Genomic DNA, 16,932 nt, shown 5'->3' with positions numbered 1-16,932 from the left:
TCAGGGTCCTGGGATCGAGCCCTGCATTGGACTCTCTACTCAGCAGGGAGCCTGCTTCCACCTCTCTCTCTGCCTGCCTCTCTGCCTACTTGTGATCTCTTCCTCTCTGGCAAATAAACAAAATCTTTTTAAAGAAAGAAAGAATAAGAAAAAGATTAACTAAAGTAAGCAAGCTTTCGGGGCACCTGGGTGGCTCAGTGGGTTAAGCCTCTGACTTTCGTTCAGGTCATGATCTCAGGGTCATGGGATCAAGCCCCGCATCGGGCTCTCTGCTCAGCAGGGGACTTGCTTCCCCCTCCCCTCTGCCTGCCTCTCTGCCTACTTGTGATCTCTCTCTCTCTGTCAAATAAATAAATAAAATATTTTAAATAAATAAGTAGAGTAAATAAGCTTTCTGAGTTGTCCATAAATACTTCTAAATCTGAATTACTATTCTTGTCAAAACATTACTTCTAAGATTTTATGATTACTGTATTCTGTACTGTTAACTTAGCTAATAACATCTGTTCACAAGTAAATAAAGCAAAATACGTAGAGGGAGAAATTGCGCTAAATAATAAGCTGACCAGTTTTCTGCTCCAAATAAAAAGTAATCAAAAACAGGTTTCTATAACAAATTTAAAACAATTTCAATTTATTTTAATTTTTCTATTGTCTAATATTCTATATCTCACTAGTAATTTTTAAATTCGTATAATGTACAATTATTCAATGAAAGCTATAAAATATTTTCATATAAGAAACATATCAGGAGTTCCAGTCAATTTTATTTATGAAAGATCATTGTGTTTATGTATATAAATCCACATGTGTATTATGAATTTATTTGAAACCTTCCTATATTTAATAAACTATGAACTTTTGGATGACATGCACATTTTTCTCATTCCTCTTAATATACTGGATATAATTGTTCATCTAAGATACAGTTGATTTTCTTTTTTGTGGTTGTTGTTTAGATTTTTATTTATGTAGTCAGATACTAACTTTTAAGCTTTTGGATATAATGTCTGTCTGATATATCACTTCTTCCAAGGGTTTCTCCAGAGCACTATAAATCTATAATGAGAAGGAAGTATGGGCAAGTAAGTACAAAAAAATGTCCAGAGAAGAATCCTGCCTTAAGATTGCACACAATTGAGTATTTCACATGTTAAGTTATTTCTATTATGCTATCTACAAAGGGACAAGCATTAAGTTTTCACTTACCCTGATGACCTAATTTAGGCTTGTTTCAGATTTATGAGGACTATAAAATTAGAAAACCTTCATTAAAAAAAAATTAAGACCCTCTGGATGGTTTCCCGAAGCACATCTAGCATTACTTAAGACTTTATCATTTCAGCTAGTTGGATGCATCATATCTACGTTCCGAGCCAGGTCTGTAAGAGTTCTGTGACTGACGCCTAATGGAACCAATTTTCACTCTGGCAGAACAAATTCAAGTTCTAATACTAACTTGTATTCCAGTCTTCTTTGGATGCCAGGAATCAGACCCTTTAAGAAGAAAATGTATCAGAGCATCTGCTTATTATGTGATATTCTATTTATTTCATCTAAACAGCTGGCAGGAACAATGGACAAAAGTCAAATCTAAAATAAGAAACAAGTCATTTTTTTAATTACTGAATTTGCTTTATTCTTGGTTTAACCTTTGTGCCCTCTTCTCCTACATGGCCTTAATTTTCTACAAACTTCCGCTATCACCACGGAGGACCAAGAACCTTCTTCAAACAGGAACGAATGTTCCAATGCATTCACACACCTACGCTAACAATCATATTACAGTCACGGTCCATTGACTGTCGCTCACATTTTTATTACCCTGCATCTGATGAACATTGATGCACTTGGGTGTCTTCCTCTGCACTGGAAGGAAAAATAATAATTTAAATAGAATTCTAAAAGTTGGCATGTTTTGTCAATAGCTTCATTGTTCCTTGTGTCCATTCATCACATTTTGCCTGCTATTGAAATTTTTCCTTACATTCCAACATTATTAAAGCCAGTCATTATTAAACTCATCTCAAAAAGAGATACCTCTGCAACTTCTAAGATACCGTCAACTAAGAATCATATTTTCAATATTTCAAATTCTATTGTATTTTCAAACTTCTGAAACAAATATGATATTCCTGCATATTTCCTAAAATGGAATTTCATGTAAACAATGATGTGAGAGGAAAAATGATGCTTATCTAATGATTTTGGCACTGCCCCTAGATAACTGTGCTCCCCTGAGAAAACCAGCAATAGTTTTCTTATTATCAGAACACATTAAAGTGCATATTCTGGAGTCCTACATGTCTTACGTTTGAGACAGAGAAAAGTCACTAGAAAAACAACTTAAGAACAGTTATATTTGTATTCCTCTAGTTTCATTAAATATCCTTTGGGCATACTTTTTTTTTTTTTCTTAACAATTACACATTAGGGCACCTGGGTGGCTCAGTCGTTAAGCATCTGTCTTCTGCTAAGGTCATGATCCCAGGATCCTGCGATGGAGCCCCCCATCAGGCTCTCTGCTCAGCTGGAAACCGGTTTCTCCCTCTCCCACTCCCCCTGCTTGTGTTCTTGATGTCTCTCTCTCTCTCTCTCTATCAAATAAATAAATAAAATCTTTTTTAAAAATTCACATTATTCCACAAAATCACTTAAGGGATTATTGTATTGTTTTAGTTTTCACAAAAACCAGATTGAATTAAAGCTTCATGAAAAGACCAAAACACAAATTATTCCACAGTTCCAAATTTTCCAAGCCCTTCCTTCAGTTGAAATTACTTAAGTAATTTGAACCAGATAGCTCAAGTTGTTAGAGGTAAAGCTCAGTGAATAAGCCTCTCTACATGGAATGCATACAATGTTTTTAGTAATTTTCCATTAATAAAAAGTAGTTTTGCCAAATATGACTGCAAACGAGAAGCCATCAATCTAAATATTTGGAACAACTATAGATCATTTTTTACTCATTGACATTCAATATAAAAAATACTGTTTAAATTGATCACTGATGCTATCTTCCATTTAATCACAAAGAAATTCAAAGCAAAGATAATCATTTTATTGATTTACCAAAGATCCCTGCTGAAGTGTACACATGGTGAAGAACGAAGTAGGTCCTCAACAGTGTTCTGAACTTCAGTGGAAACTTAAAACATGAGTGTGGATTTATAGATCATACATTACAGGCTGATTAGGGAGAAGTCTGCACATGATGTATATTCTGTGTGTGGTTCATGTGTGAGAAAGAAAGAAAACCAGAAAGAGAGGGGGGAAAAGTCACATTCTCATAATGAGAGTTCTTCTCTCTCTCAGCAGATTTATTAATTGGGAGGGGAGAGAAAGATAATTTAGTACTCCTCTCTGGTGACAAGAGGATACCAGAAAAAAAACTAAGCCATCACATATAATTTACGGTAGAATCTCTTGTCTTAGACTAAAAGGAATAGGAACTTCGTTGCACGTGTATGTATGTACCAATGAATACACACATTTTTCTCTTCTGAAGTTTTTATCTTAAATCAAAATGAGTTGAGCTTCATACTGGGGCTGGGTGAGAAAGAACCTTCTAAAAACTGCTCAACCTAGCAAATACTTTAAAAGTGAACTAATGAGCAGTATTGCTCAATTGCATAAACATGCTCCAAGAAGGGCTGCCTCTCTGTATTTTGATTTTGAAATTTTAAAGAAAAAAAGTTCTGGAGCTTTTAAGAACAAGGAAAGACAGTCTTCTCCATCCTTCCTTCCTTCCCTCCCTCCCTCTCCACAATTTGACCAATTTTCCTGGTTTTCCTTTTTTAAAATAAAGGTCTGCCCCCCTCCTTTCTTTTGACTTCCTTCCCTTTTCCTACCTCCACGACCACAAGTTTGACTAAAAAGGATTTTCAAAAATAAAATAAAATAAAATAAATAAAAATAAAATATTAAAATAAAATAAAAATGATTGTCCACGCAGGACACTTAGCACATCTCGTGGGACTCCGCCCACCTGATCCAGACGGTCTCAGTCCGCCCGCACCCACCCGGGGCTCCCGTGCCCTCTGCTCTCCTTGCTTCTCTGGGGGCTTTCCCAAGGGGCAGAACAAAACCCCCCACGCCAGGCAGGGCGGGCGGTGAGTTGAGAGTTAGCTCTGGCGCCGCGCAGCGTGTCTACCAACTTCTGCTTTTCCCCAGGGGAAACTGCGAGACGCCAAGAGCGCCTGCAGGTGTTTTCTGTTCCGCTTGGAGGTCTCCCCTGGACTGCCGGTCCCAACCCCGGCTCTTCCAGCCCCGGCTTCGTAAGAATCTAGACCTGGGGCCAATTTTTCGAGCTCGGAGCCTCCAACACCCAAGTGCCCACATCTGCCCTTCAGCACCAACGAGAAAACGCACGATGGGGCTTGCATGGAGAGTATTGCCTCGGCGCGACCGGTGAAGAGCAGGGACCCGATCGGACATGCACTCGGCGAGATGTCGGGGTCGGAGGGGGAGAGCATGCAGAGAGCGGCCCCATCCAGGCCGCCTCGTGCGCGCCCCACTCCGGGCCCCGAAGCGAGCAACCGTGAGCGCTGGTTGTCGGTTTCCCTCTTCGCCAGACAGCGGGCTTTTTGTTGAGGAGAAAACAGAGGAAAAGAGTCAGTTTGCGCGTTTGTTTTGGTTTTTCGTCTGTTTGCCTCCCAATTAAAAAGTGGCCGCCTAGGCGACAGCTTTGCGGTTTTCACCGTGTAAAACGGATTAGAGGAAAAGCTCCAGACGCTCTCGACTTTCGCTTGCGGTTTGCAACCCCCGGGGCGAGTGTGACCCTGCGGCACCTGCCCCTGGGAGCTACCCCCCGCGGCGGCCCCACCCGCGGCCTGGTTCCCTAGGGCGGGGCCCGTCGGGGCGGAGCCAAGGCCGAGCGCCCTAGTCGCGGGAGGGGGGCGAGGGGAAGGAGGTTCCCAAGGTGCAGGTGAACCTCACGCCCCCAGGCCGACCGACCGCCTCCGCTCCCCCGATACCTCCTGGCACCCCTGCACTCCTGGGGGTGCGGGAGTCCAGGGGCAGCTACCGGGGGTCCCCTCTCCGGGACGCGGAGGAGAGAAGAGCAAAGGAAAGGAATTTACTGCAGATGGCACCGGAAGCAGAGTTGGCTTGTTCGTGTGTCCTGCTCAGGGCTCGAAGGTTTTCCCCGAAGAATCTCGAGCTCGCTGAGGACATTACATTCAAGAAGCGATGAATTCATGTGTCCACGCACACGCACATGTAGTTAAAAAGAAAAGAGGAAAGAAACAAAAACTGGTCTTCTATCCCCTCCACGTTCACTAAACAAAGAATCCAGCAAGGGTGGGCTGAAAACGGGGGGCGCCAGAGATGCGGATGGAGGGGCTCCCTGCAGTCCTGCCGCTTCTCCCCGGCCTACTGCGCCCGCAGCCGCCCATGAGTTAGCGGGGTGTGGGCGCTGAGACTGGCCAGTCTCATCCTGAACACTTAGAACAGAAAGACCCTTCGGCAGGTCCACTCTAAGTGACCCCCTCCTGCTAGGCTTCTGCTTTTAATAAACGAAAATAAAAGTTTACTTTCAGATTAGAGAATCGCTGTTTTGGTTTTTCCGCCCTGAAGTGTCTTACGCACCCTTTTATACCTGCAGGGAAGTATCAATTGTGATTGTCCTAATCGATACCAGGGTTTCCTCGGACGAGGAGCTGCTGGTAGTGGGGCCAAGGGATCAAGGAAATGGCAGCAGGGACCAACAGACTCCGACTTTTCTGGACAGTCAGGCCCGTTTCGCGAGGGAGACTTGCCGCGGGTGGAACCAGGGTTGCGGAGGAGCGGAAAGCGCGGGTGGGGAACCAGGCCAGTTCCACCTTAAGAGACCGCGCGGCGCGGCGAGTGCGGAGGCGCCAGGCACCTGCAGGAGGCGCTGCTGCCCCGTGGTTCCACCCGTGCCGCGGCGCGCCGCCAGCCTCGCAGCTCCCGGGCCCCGGTCCCCGGAGGGGGTGGGGACGCTGGGGGAGGAAGGGAGCGAGTGCATCCGTTAGGTAAGGAACCCGAGCCCTCCCGGATTTTGAAGCGACCTCAGTGAGGCGTTTGCTGGAGGGAGCCTTCCGTCATTCCGCCGCGAGAGGAAATGTGGGGAAGCGCCCTCCCTGCCCCCACCGCCTGCCTTCCTGCTTCCCTCCACCTCCGCTCCCCGACCCCGACCGTGCTTCCCAGACCCTTTGTTCTCAAGGTTGGGAGCTGCTGGGTGGGGGCTCCCCCGGGAAGAGGTCCCCCTGCTCCACTCGGAAGGAAAGGGTCTCTCGCCTCCCCCCCCACACACACCCTCAGCCCTTCCCGGCTGAGTCCTCCTCGCCCGACCGCCCCTTCCTCCGCGTGCTAAAGCTTCCTTTCTGACCGGGTCTACCCCAGCTCCCGAGCTCTCCCGCTCCCAGGCCTCCAGCGTCTGTTGACCCGCCTCCCTTCCCACTTCTCCGCCACCTCCGAGGTCTCTAGAAAGAGAGTGGGAGAGGCAGACACGAGGGGGAGGAGGAACCACGTCCCCTCCCGGGCGCGGAGAATCCCCAGGGAGCCTTTTAGGCCCCAACCTCTGGGACCCGCCGCAGAGGAAGGGGTTTCCCGGCGCCGCCGCAGGGCGAAGGGACAGCCCCAGCGGGGAGGCAGCCCGGCCGGCGCCCCCACAGCGTCGCCGGGAGCCCAGGGGCGCACCACCCCGCCTGCCCGAGCGCTGGGGCGAGGGCCCAGCGGTGAGCGGCCTCCCGGCCGGCCCCCGAGCCCCACAATTGGTAGGAAGGGGACACCGGAGTTCGTGGCCCTAGGGAGGCGAACTGCAAACGAACGCCCCCTTTTTCCCCTACCCACCCTCTCGGACGCCACCCGCGTCGCTTCGCCGCCGCGCGCGACCCCGAGGGCTCCCGCGATTGTATCTTCTTGAGTACAGTTACAATTGCGCTCCGCGTAATTTCTTACTTGGACCAAGGCGTCGCAAAAGCGAAGCGAGGGGACGGGGATGCGGGGGAACAGAAGCTGGGGCGAGAAAGTGAGCGGAGAGGCAGGAGGACGTGGCTGGTTGGCCTAGGAATGAACGGCCTCCCGGAGTCCCGAGTCCGAGTTGAGGCAGGACTGCCGGGGCAGGCCCACGCCCGGCCCCGGCAGCCGCAGCCCAGCGGCCGAGCGCGGCGCGCCCCAGGCTCTGGGAATGCGCCTTCTCCGAGTGCCATCTACGCACCCCGCACGCTCGCGACCGTGGAGGGGGCTCCGGAGGAGCCAGGGCACAAAGTAGGTGTCCCTTGACACACACCCCTCCCCCCAGAAGTGGACGCGGCCAGGGGCCGTCAGCTCCGGGCTTCCCGGAGTAGCCTCCAGCCTCTGGCGTGACCCTGGACCTCACTAGCTCTTCGAGAGCCGCGCCAGCAGTTCTCTCGGCAGCGGGTTCCCCGGGACACACCCCGTCCCCACCCCCGAGAGCTGGCGGCCAGCTCGGGATGCCAGGCGGCCAGGCGGGCGCCCTGCCAAATTCCGCGTTCCTCTCCAGGAGACAGGGAGTTGCGTCCCAGGCTCGGGAAAGCCCGCAGTTTGGGCTTGGGACTCGCTTGCAAAGCCCCCCAAGGCGCCAGGGACGTCTCTGCAGGTTGAATTCCTGCTCCGTATCACTTCAATTTTAATTAATCTTTTAAAACACCGCTGTCACGTCGCTTGCAGAAAATTAATCAAACCTGAATCCTTGTTGCATAGCAAGAATTTCGATCTGAGTCTTTTAAAAAGGACTTGACTTTGCAAAGTCACGTCTTTTACAGTTCCCTCATTCCCCCTTTAGCAAGGGAAATATTGCAAAAGTCAAGACATGTTTGTTTGGTTCTTTCTGTCTTCAAAATGAAACTTTGCTTATTTCTGGTCTTTATTTTCTGTCTTTGAACAAAAAATAACGAGATAAATTGCCTATCTCTGTTAATTCAAAATATAATTACTTTGAATGATCTTTGTTTAAGAGCCCAGATAAACTAAGATAATCTTAATTTTAATGTGACACGACCCCTATTTTTCCCTGTGAATAATGAGAATAAAGCAGTCATTAATTAATACCAAGATATCTCCATAGAAGATGGTATCTGGTCTCACTGAGACGCTGAAACATCAGTTGTATTAGTAATTGATACTGTATAATTGAACATGAAGATAGTCGTCTATTTTTAACCTCAAAGCTCAGAGTTTATTTGGTGATTACTGAGCTCCTAATAATTAATTTTCGTTCCTTCTTGCTGCATAAATAATTTCTATGATTCCCAGTTCCCATGCAACACAGAGGATTCTCATTAAAATCTACCCCTCAAAATATAAGATGTGAAGCTATATTGTGCAGCAACCCTTTCTAGCCCATTACTTATAACATACATATGCTCAATTTTTATATCTTCCTGTTACATTCCCCTTTGCTGGAATTTGCCTACTAAAAAAAAAAATAGAATATAACTATAACATGTCCTTCTGTGTGGTATTGGTTCTGTGTGCTCTTGGTTCAATTTAATACATATTACTTAATTAAGATTTCCAGTCTTTCAAGTTCTGAGAATTGAGGATAAATTCCAATGAAGAATCAAAAAATTTTGTATAGTGAAGTTGCCATAGATTATACCCCATCTAACACAGCCCACAGTATCTCACACTTTTCTGTGGTTAAAAATAGACTTTACTCACACACATTCTGTTTCTCCAACCTGAATTGAAGATCTGCGCTCAACATTTTCCTGGGTTAAATTTACACGAGTTTCATCATTAAAACAAAAATCCCAAGAAATAGAGAAGTCTTCCAAATAATGGAAATTTAGACTCCACCTTTAAGATTTCTATTTACTTATCAGCATCAATTTGCTGATGATCCTCTTTTTACCTAGTGGAGGAGGATTATATTTTTCTCATACATCCAAAACGCTGTGTATATTCTGTGTATATTCTCTGAATATTCTTAGTGTCTACCTTACCAAACCCTTACACTTGACTTAATTGTCAGTGCTATTTCTAAAGTGATGAAAAGTATATCGGTTTTCCACTTTTATTTCCCCCTTTGAACAATTAAGACTTTAGGTCAATATATGATGGAGTAATTCTCTCCTCTTGGATTTTATATTTTCCCACTATAATTTAGACTGAAATGGGATTAAAACAGGATCTAGAGTTCTAATCTTGGTTGATGTTTTGGTGTATTCACCGTAATGAGTCCTATTCCCTGGGGTCATGAAGCTCCCAAATGTCAATCAAGCAAACTGATTCAGAAATGCCATTGTTCGACTCCCACGTCACTCGCCTTCCTCTCATTTTATTTAACAATACTGGAGTTCTCTGATCAGTCATTCGGAATATGAGGCATTATCTGGGGAAAATTCACAAAGTGTCTTGATCTTTCTTTGGGAGATACTGTTAAGGGGTTTCCGCAAAGCAGAGGGTGCTTGTTTATATTTCTGTCTTTGGACCGCAATAGGGATCGAAAGAACCAATGAATACCACTTGAAAGAAAAACATACCGTAAATCCGTCAAAAATTAATTCATCCAATTGAATGTTACATTTCTATTTTCGTGTTGGAAGCACCCAGACTTGTCACCGGAGGAGAAGTATGACCAGGTCTGAGTCTCGTTGACATGCCCTCACTTTCAACCCCGTCTATTTTACCCCATTTAGTAATACTAATGTATTTAGACTGCACTAGTTAACCAAGAATTTATTTGGGGGCGAGGTAGAACCAACCTTTGCCCGGAGAGCTCTACCCAGACCACTCAGACGCGTCCGGGAGTCCCCGCAACTCCCATTACCCATCCGCAGCCCTGGGGCATCTGTACTTAGGTCTCAGCTCCCGGACAGTCCCGAAAGCCAAAGACATTAAGTGTTGTTACTCGCTCCGAACAGCCCAAATTAATAATCAGCCTAACTCGTAAAGGCCTTGAGCCTTCATGCACAGTTCTCTGAAGGTTCCCAGTGCGGAGCCCGGCTCCTGCGAGGACTGCCTCGTAGAGAGGCCGGCGTGCAGGGCCGGTTTCATGGGAAAAGCTGTTGTTTGCATCTTTCACTTAGAGGGCCGTGGGGAAGGAGGCACGAACCGAACCAACCCTCCCGTTGTGGGTTCTCACACAGCAGCTCCGGCTCTGCTGCTTGACGTGCATGCATACTCCGGTGCTCGCGTTTGGGGCACACATCCCCAAACGCACCTACACTCGCGCCCCGCATGGTCTGGGCGCACACTTAGAGCCGAGGTGACCAGGAACGGCGGCGGAGGTGGCGACAGGGGGTGGAGCCGCTCTCCGATGGGACACGATCAATCACTTTAAAGTAAAGCGTTCAAAAGTTCCAAGCTCCCCTTTGGAGGGGAGAAGACAAGCTCCCCGGGGCCTGCTTCTCCCTGCAGCCCACGGGTTCCCAGCAGCCGCGCGAGGCCGGGGGAGCCCGGCCGCCCTTCGCAGGAGCGCCTTCCCGGGAACACCCTCTCCCGCCCGCGCAGCCGGGCCAGGTTTATAGAGCGAGCAGGCAGCAGCGGTTTGGCTCTCGCCGAGGAGCAGCTCTTCCGCCGCACAAACAGGATCCCGGCCCGCGAACCCCCCGGGCTTGCGCTTTTCCCTTTCTCAGCAAGCGGGAAAGGCCTGTACGGCGAGACCGGCGCAGCGCGGGCAGCCGGCCTGGCTGCACCCGGCCTCACCGAAACCCGAGCTCCCTGCGACCTGTTCTACAAGGAGGGGCGGGGGAGAGCGCCAGCAAGCTGTCCGGGAGGCCGGCCTTGCGAATTCCTCAGAAAAAAAACCCTCTGGAAAACACCAAAACCTTTCAAAAGACCTGGCTCTGCCCCTCCTCCTGTTCTGTGGCCTTCCATCCTGTCAGTCCCCTCCTCACCACCCAGCCGGACCCTCACCTGCGACCTTGCCAAGGGCCTAGCCACCGCTTTTCTCTCCCACCCCCGCTTTTGAGCTCCATCCCTTCCCTGACCTTTCCAAGGCCTCGGCTAGGGTAGCCAGGGTGCTGCAGAGGAAATGAAATTGTTCTGGAGATTACAGTGGGGCTGTTGGCCAGAAGTACCCCCCCACATACACACACACTCTGTTTCTCAGGCTTCCATGTTAAGTGCAAACTTGTATTTCCCTTCACAAGAATAGACAAATTTTCTCGCTTATTTGCAGTTTTGCAAAGTTCTACACGCAGATCAGTGAACCTTAAGCGCCCTTTTTCAGGCCCACATTGTGGAGGTTTGTCAGGGTCCCTGGGCAGTGAGCGTAGTGACAGGTGAATCCAGCAGCCCCAGGGGAAGCCAGACCTAACCCCCAAGACTTACAACAGGGCAGGGGCCCAAAATCTCCCCAAGCAGCTTCATGCAACAGGTACCCTACAGCAAGGCAGGCTCTCAAGATCCCAGAGCTTAGGCTCTGGGTGCAGAACCTGCTCCCCAGTGACCCGAGACATAGTCCCCACAGCATCTCCCACCCCCCGCCCCCCTGTCAGGAAATTCCTTCTCTCCAAGTTACCCCTCAGTCACACAAGAATCTCTGCACCCTGAACCACCTGCCCAGACACAGCCAGACTTCACTTTGCCCTTGGCAGTCCCTCACAATGTAACTCCACTGATGCTTTCAACCTGCTTGTTCTTCCTGGTATGACTTGAGGAGAGAGACAAGCAGAAGAGGAAGAGGAAGACAAAAGTCAGGAAGATACAGAATGTAGGATAGAAGTCCAAAGTGTGTGTGTGTGGGGGGGTGCGTAGCAAAAACAGGGCAATTCCTTTCTTGTCCAAATCGCTGCTGAGCCTTTCCCACACTCAAGAAGAGAAATAACTGGGTTCCGTAACTCCAACTTCTCAAAGTAACTTTTTTGAGTGATATATTTTGCTCTCGGACTCATCTCTCTCCCCAGCCTGAAGAGAGGAAGGACATGTAGATTTAGGGAGACAAACAGCGATGGCCAGACAAACTCTCTGTGGCCAGTCATCATTCCACAGAGAGCCCGGGAGTATCAGACTGCAAGAGCCTAAGTGCTCTGGTGCATAAGCAGCCGCAGCCTTAGCCATGCCCTGGTCAGCCCCCAGTTCCATTCAAAGGAAACAGGGAGGCTCAGGGTTCCATCTCCTGCCTCGAACATTCCCTGGTAAGATCTTCCCACAGAAATAAAGCTAGTCCCTAGGACCATGCTCCCAGTGGCAGCTAGTCGCGATAAGTGGTAACTAGGATGGGAGAAGACTGGAAAGACTGGAAGACTGATGGCAGAGAATGGAGGGGGCACTGGAGATGTATCCACATATGCTTCCCCTCGCCTAACTCTGAAATTCCTCTTCAGACCTTCCAGTCCATCCTCACCCAGCCTCCAGGCCAAAACAGGAATGGGCCTCTGGGTTATCAGAGAGTGGGGATGGGGGGGATCATGCCCTTTCCAACCCCGTGCTGGTACAGAAGGAAGGGCACAAGGGGTAGGGAGAGATCTGGCGGAGGGAAAGCAAGGCCTGAGCAGCAGCCACAACCCCCAGTCACTCTGAGGAACTCATCCTCATTAAAGAAATCCTTTGTATGATGCTGCATTTCTTTCCCAGATTTGTGGCCACCACACTGAAGGAGGAGGCAGCAGGGAGCGCATGCAGACATCCAGCAGTGTGTCCCTAGCAGCAGACTCTGTATCCCCAGTGTGAAGAGCCCAGGCCTTGCCCATTAGGCTGTGACTGAAAACAATCCCCCCCTGCTCCAAGCTGCCTCTGCAGTAACTACCCCAAATCCCTGAGCAGATTCCTGGACTGAAAGAATCACAGTTCATAGCATGAATGTCCACGAGCTAGATCTGGGAGGGAAAAAAAAAAAAAAAGAACAGAAAATCCCACCCCATTCTGAAATGGCTCATGAGCAAATGTGAGGTATCGGGTATTGGGGCGTGTACAGATGACAGTTTCACACTTTTGGCCGAGGAATGACGCTGTACTAATATTTCTCCCCTACATAGCACCAAAGGCTGTTTTATGTCCTGCTATTGTGAATCCACTTTCTGTAAACCATATTGCGCATTTTCTGCCGGATTTTCATGAAACTAGAACTGTGCAAAAGCAAACTGCTTTGTCCTAGAGCTAAAACAAAGACTAATACACAGCACAGAAGCAGCCCCTTCCAAGATGTACTCTTCTCTGACTTGGAAGGAAGGCTCCTAGAGTGACCCGCGATAATCGTGGTTGATATTTAATCCTCCTTAGTACAAAGGCCCATCTTTTCACTAAGCAGAAGCACCACTGTGCTATGACTAGCCTTTCGAGTTATATCCCAAACCGAGAGTCCAGACTTAGACTCCGGTTGTCTAGGCCTCTTCCAACCTGAACAAAAAGGATCTGAAGAAAATCACTTCTTTTTTTTCCTTCGTAACAAAGCATTCCTAATCACTTCAGCTTGTTGGTGTTGTTGGTGAATTTTTATTCCCGTGTCCACTTGGGGTATTGAAATCGATCACTGCAATATTTAATATATAACACTCCCGGGGTCATTGCTCTCCTAAGACCGAGCTCTCTCCCTCATGCCCTCACCTCAGCCGGTTTGCTACCCTCCCACTCCCATCTGTCCAGGCCCTCTGTTTTTCTGTCCACAGAACGCCTTTAATTCTCAGCCCAGCCCAGCAACTTCACGTGTATTCTGTTTTCTGGTATGGAAAGTACTGAAAGCTCTAGGCAGCAACTGCACTTAAAAGGGAAAATGAGGAGCTCAGTAGATTGGAGAAAATTAACCTGCCACAAACAACCTCATTAAAGAGCTGCCTACCAAGAGTTAAGAATTAATAGCAAAATGGATGGGGGGGAAAAAAAACCCTTGAGTGAAGAGACCTTAAAACCGCTTTCCCTGAAAGGTGCATAATTTACAAGCTCAACCTAACATTCAGTTTTATTTCCCTTTCCTAGTGACCTGTCCCATAACCTTGTAATCCACTGTGGGGGTGTTCTTCTCTTTGGTCCCTTTCTTCTTTTTACACACCCATAGGTTTGTAAGTCCAAATACTTTCAGATATTTTTGGTTCAAAAAATGCATCTAAATTGTTTGGGGCCTTTTAATTTAGAAAGACACTTTAAGAGACTTCTGGAATACCCTCTGGGAATTGTTAGATGATTTGAAGAGTGCCCTTAAAAGAATTGTGTTTGGATAAGAGGGGTGTGGGGGAATCATGCAGAAAGAAGCATGAAAAACCAGAGTGAGGACATTTTGTAGATATAGCGTTTCTGATGGTGCTGTGCTTTATTTTGTACATGAAGTTCAAATTTAAGTAAAGCCCATGTATATGGGCTGCAAGTTGCTTTTCTAATGTTTTATTGGGCATTGTATTCCATATTGGCATTTTATATGCATAATCTCATTTCAATGCAGAGCTGCATACTAAATCCTGGGGCAAGCAGATGAGAATGCACTATGGATATTACACTCAATTTCATTGGCTTCAATGAGACTTTGCACATCGCTATTTCCATTGTAATGGCTTATCTTTGGCTAGAATTTTACACATTGACATGCTATTCCTTTGGCCAGAATCCTGAATGAAGAAACTGTGTCAATGGAACAGCCATAATGATTCCATTCACATTACAGCAGGTAACAGGGATCAATGGTTCTAAGATTATTTATAAAAGATTTCCTGTGGGTTTTTTTTTTCCTTAGTTATTTTTGCACTTTTTTCCTTGAAGGAAATCACATTTAAAATCAACGTTATACACTAAAGTATTGGTTCAAAACATTAAGAGATAGGAAATTCATAATGGGTTGCTTCAATTCATCTAGAAATCTTCCCTTGTGTCAGAATATTGTATGTGGTCTACATGTTATGTAGGATCAGATCCTATTTGGATAAACCAGCTAGAGATTGATACAAAGGACAAGATTTTAGAAGTGCTGGCAACCTCCCTAAATCTACAAATTAGTTGTATTTTCCTTCTATTTAATTTATACAGAATAAGTTCTATATTCCTCCCATTTAATAGTAACATTAAATTACAAACGGCAGGCTGAAATTGTGTAAAGTAATATAAAATTTTGATATTTTAGGGGAAACAGATGTTTCTGAGGTCATTTTTCTGTAGAAGATGGGAGGAGTGTATAACTAATTTCCTAATTGACTTTTAAATTTACAATACATAAAGATGTAAAAAGATTTTTAAAGAACACAAAGATTTAAATATTTTTATTTTCTTAAAATGACATAAGCAGCAAAAACAATTGGACAATCCAAATGTTAACCAAGTTCTACTTAAAAATGTTCCTCATTGGGGGGGGAGTACTACCTCTCTTTATAAATTCAGATGAGAAACATTCTGCTGGGAGTGATGTACACCATTTTAGTTCTCAATCATATATGTTTAAGGTTGTTCTTTTTAAAAATATTTTATTATTAACAGAAAATATAAAAATTGGCTTTCTGAAGACCAATTTGCCACGTGATGTATAACACTTGGAACAAAATTAAGAGCATCTCTGTATTTGCATCTGGCAATGTACTACACGTTAGAACCATAGCCATGTGTTTATGGAGTTAAGCTCTCCTGGTCTTGAGATATATACTCCCCCTTTTTTTTATGGTCTAACAGGAATAGCTCAGCACATTCAGGACAAGAGGCTGGAAAGTGCTGGTCTCTCACCCAGCAAGGAAGCTCAGGGTCACTGCAGGCTCCCACACTGCCTCTATCAGCATTGGTTTAAGGCCAGATCTTACCCTCCTTCTGCCTCTGGAGAAAGTATTGGTAACTTTGGGGTACAAGGGTGAGGTGGGAGGTAGGGGAGAAAAAGAACAGCTGAGAAGTTGGGAGAAGAGAAAAAAGAGAAGATAAAGGGAAAAGGTAAATAAACCTGGTCAGGGCCATTTCAACTCTATCAGGCAGGTTTTACTTTTAATGGAAGTAATATCCAGGCGTTTGAAAGCTTAACCATCCACCGGTCTGCCTATTTGGGTCCAAAGTAGAGGCAGGAAACTAGTCTTTCGCATTTGCCCCCATGGACAATCCGGGTGTTCATTTGAATGGAAGGGGAAAAAGAGACTGGGTGAGAGACATGGGGGAAAATGAATGTAAAATGTGCCTTTATTCCTGAGAGTTCCAAGAACCTAGGTCCTTTGCAGTTATTTCAGAGATGGAAAGCCCTACCTACTGACCAAGGAGTGGCTTTACGATCTCTTAAAGGTTAGTGTCGTTTCTAACTCTCACAGGAAAGAAGGAAGGCTGTTGCCTAACCTTAGTGCAGTCTCTCTTCTATCCTGTTTTTCCTCTCTATTGCTCATCACTTATCACAAGTATTGTGTTGTTCCTGGAGCTGGCTTACACTGATTTGAAAGAGGGCAAGCAATAACAATGGAAATTATATTCCAATTTTGGTATCCAACATGTGCTTGTCCAATAGCCCAGTCTCCAGGAGACCTGAGTTTGTCTATTTGTTTGTTTGTTTGTTTGTTTGTTTTGATATCTTGGAGAAGAGGGCAGGCAGCAGTTTCCCTTTTGTTTCTCTCTGTATCCTTCTGAGCATCCTGGCCAGGGAGGGCCCTTGCAGACCTATGAGCAGTTGCTCTCTGCTAGACTGGCAATATTTTAGGGTCTAAGTCTATTGACTGCTAAGCCTCTTCCATCCAAAAGGGTCAAACACAGACATATTGATGGCACTGATTAGATGAATAACCGGATCTTACTGGAGAGCCTTTAGGCTGCCTGCCACTCTCTCTCTCTCCACCTCCTTCTGTCTTGCTCTAGTCTCTCAAGTAAAAGAGAACCCCAACAGCAGGAGCTAAGGAATAGGGATACCCTAGCATCCTAAGTACTTGGCCTGTTTCTCCTGTAGATGTTTTCAGACTACCTGGACACACACACACACACACACACACACACATCTGCTGGCAGCAGCCTCTCCTAATTCTTTTTTTTTTGAAATCTCTCTCCCTCCACCTCTCTGGCCTTACGGTCCCTTGCAAGGGGACAACTACTGCCCTTCCCCCAGTTAGACACCAATCAGCCCGG

General features: G+C 46.5%; 1 protein-coding gene across 1 annotated transcript; it reads right to left on the bottom strand.

The window, feature by feature from the left end:
• Window positions 1-4,908: 4,908 nt before the first annotated feature.
• On the bottom strand, window positions 4,909-10,172 carry MIR1915HG (MIR1915 host gene). The gene is given in 5 exon segments (XM_045085036.1): window positions 4,909-5,814; window positions 5,816-5,963; window positions 6,817-6,919; window positions 7,346-7,594; window positions 10,055-10,172. Coding segments are annotated over 5 exon segments (891 nt in total). The 3' UTR covers window positions 4,909-5,541.
• Window positions 10,173-16,932: the final 6,760 nt, after the last annotated feature.

Source organism: Mustela putorius, unplaced genomic scaffold, assembly GCF_011764305.1.
Source record: "Mustela putorius furo isolate JIRA1106 unplaced genomic scaffold, ASM1176430v1.1 tig00000827_pilon_pilon_pilon, whole genome shotgun sequence".
Classification (NCBI taxonomy): Eukaryota; Metazoa; Chordata; class Mammalia; order Carnivora; family Mustelidae; genus Mustela; species Mustela putorius.
Note: the sequence above shows the minus strand (reverse complement) of the source record. Positions and strands in the feature narration are given on the sequence as shown.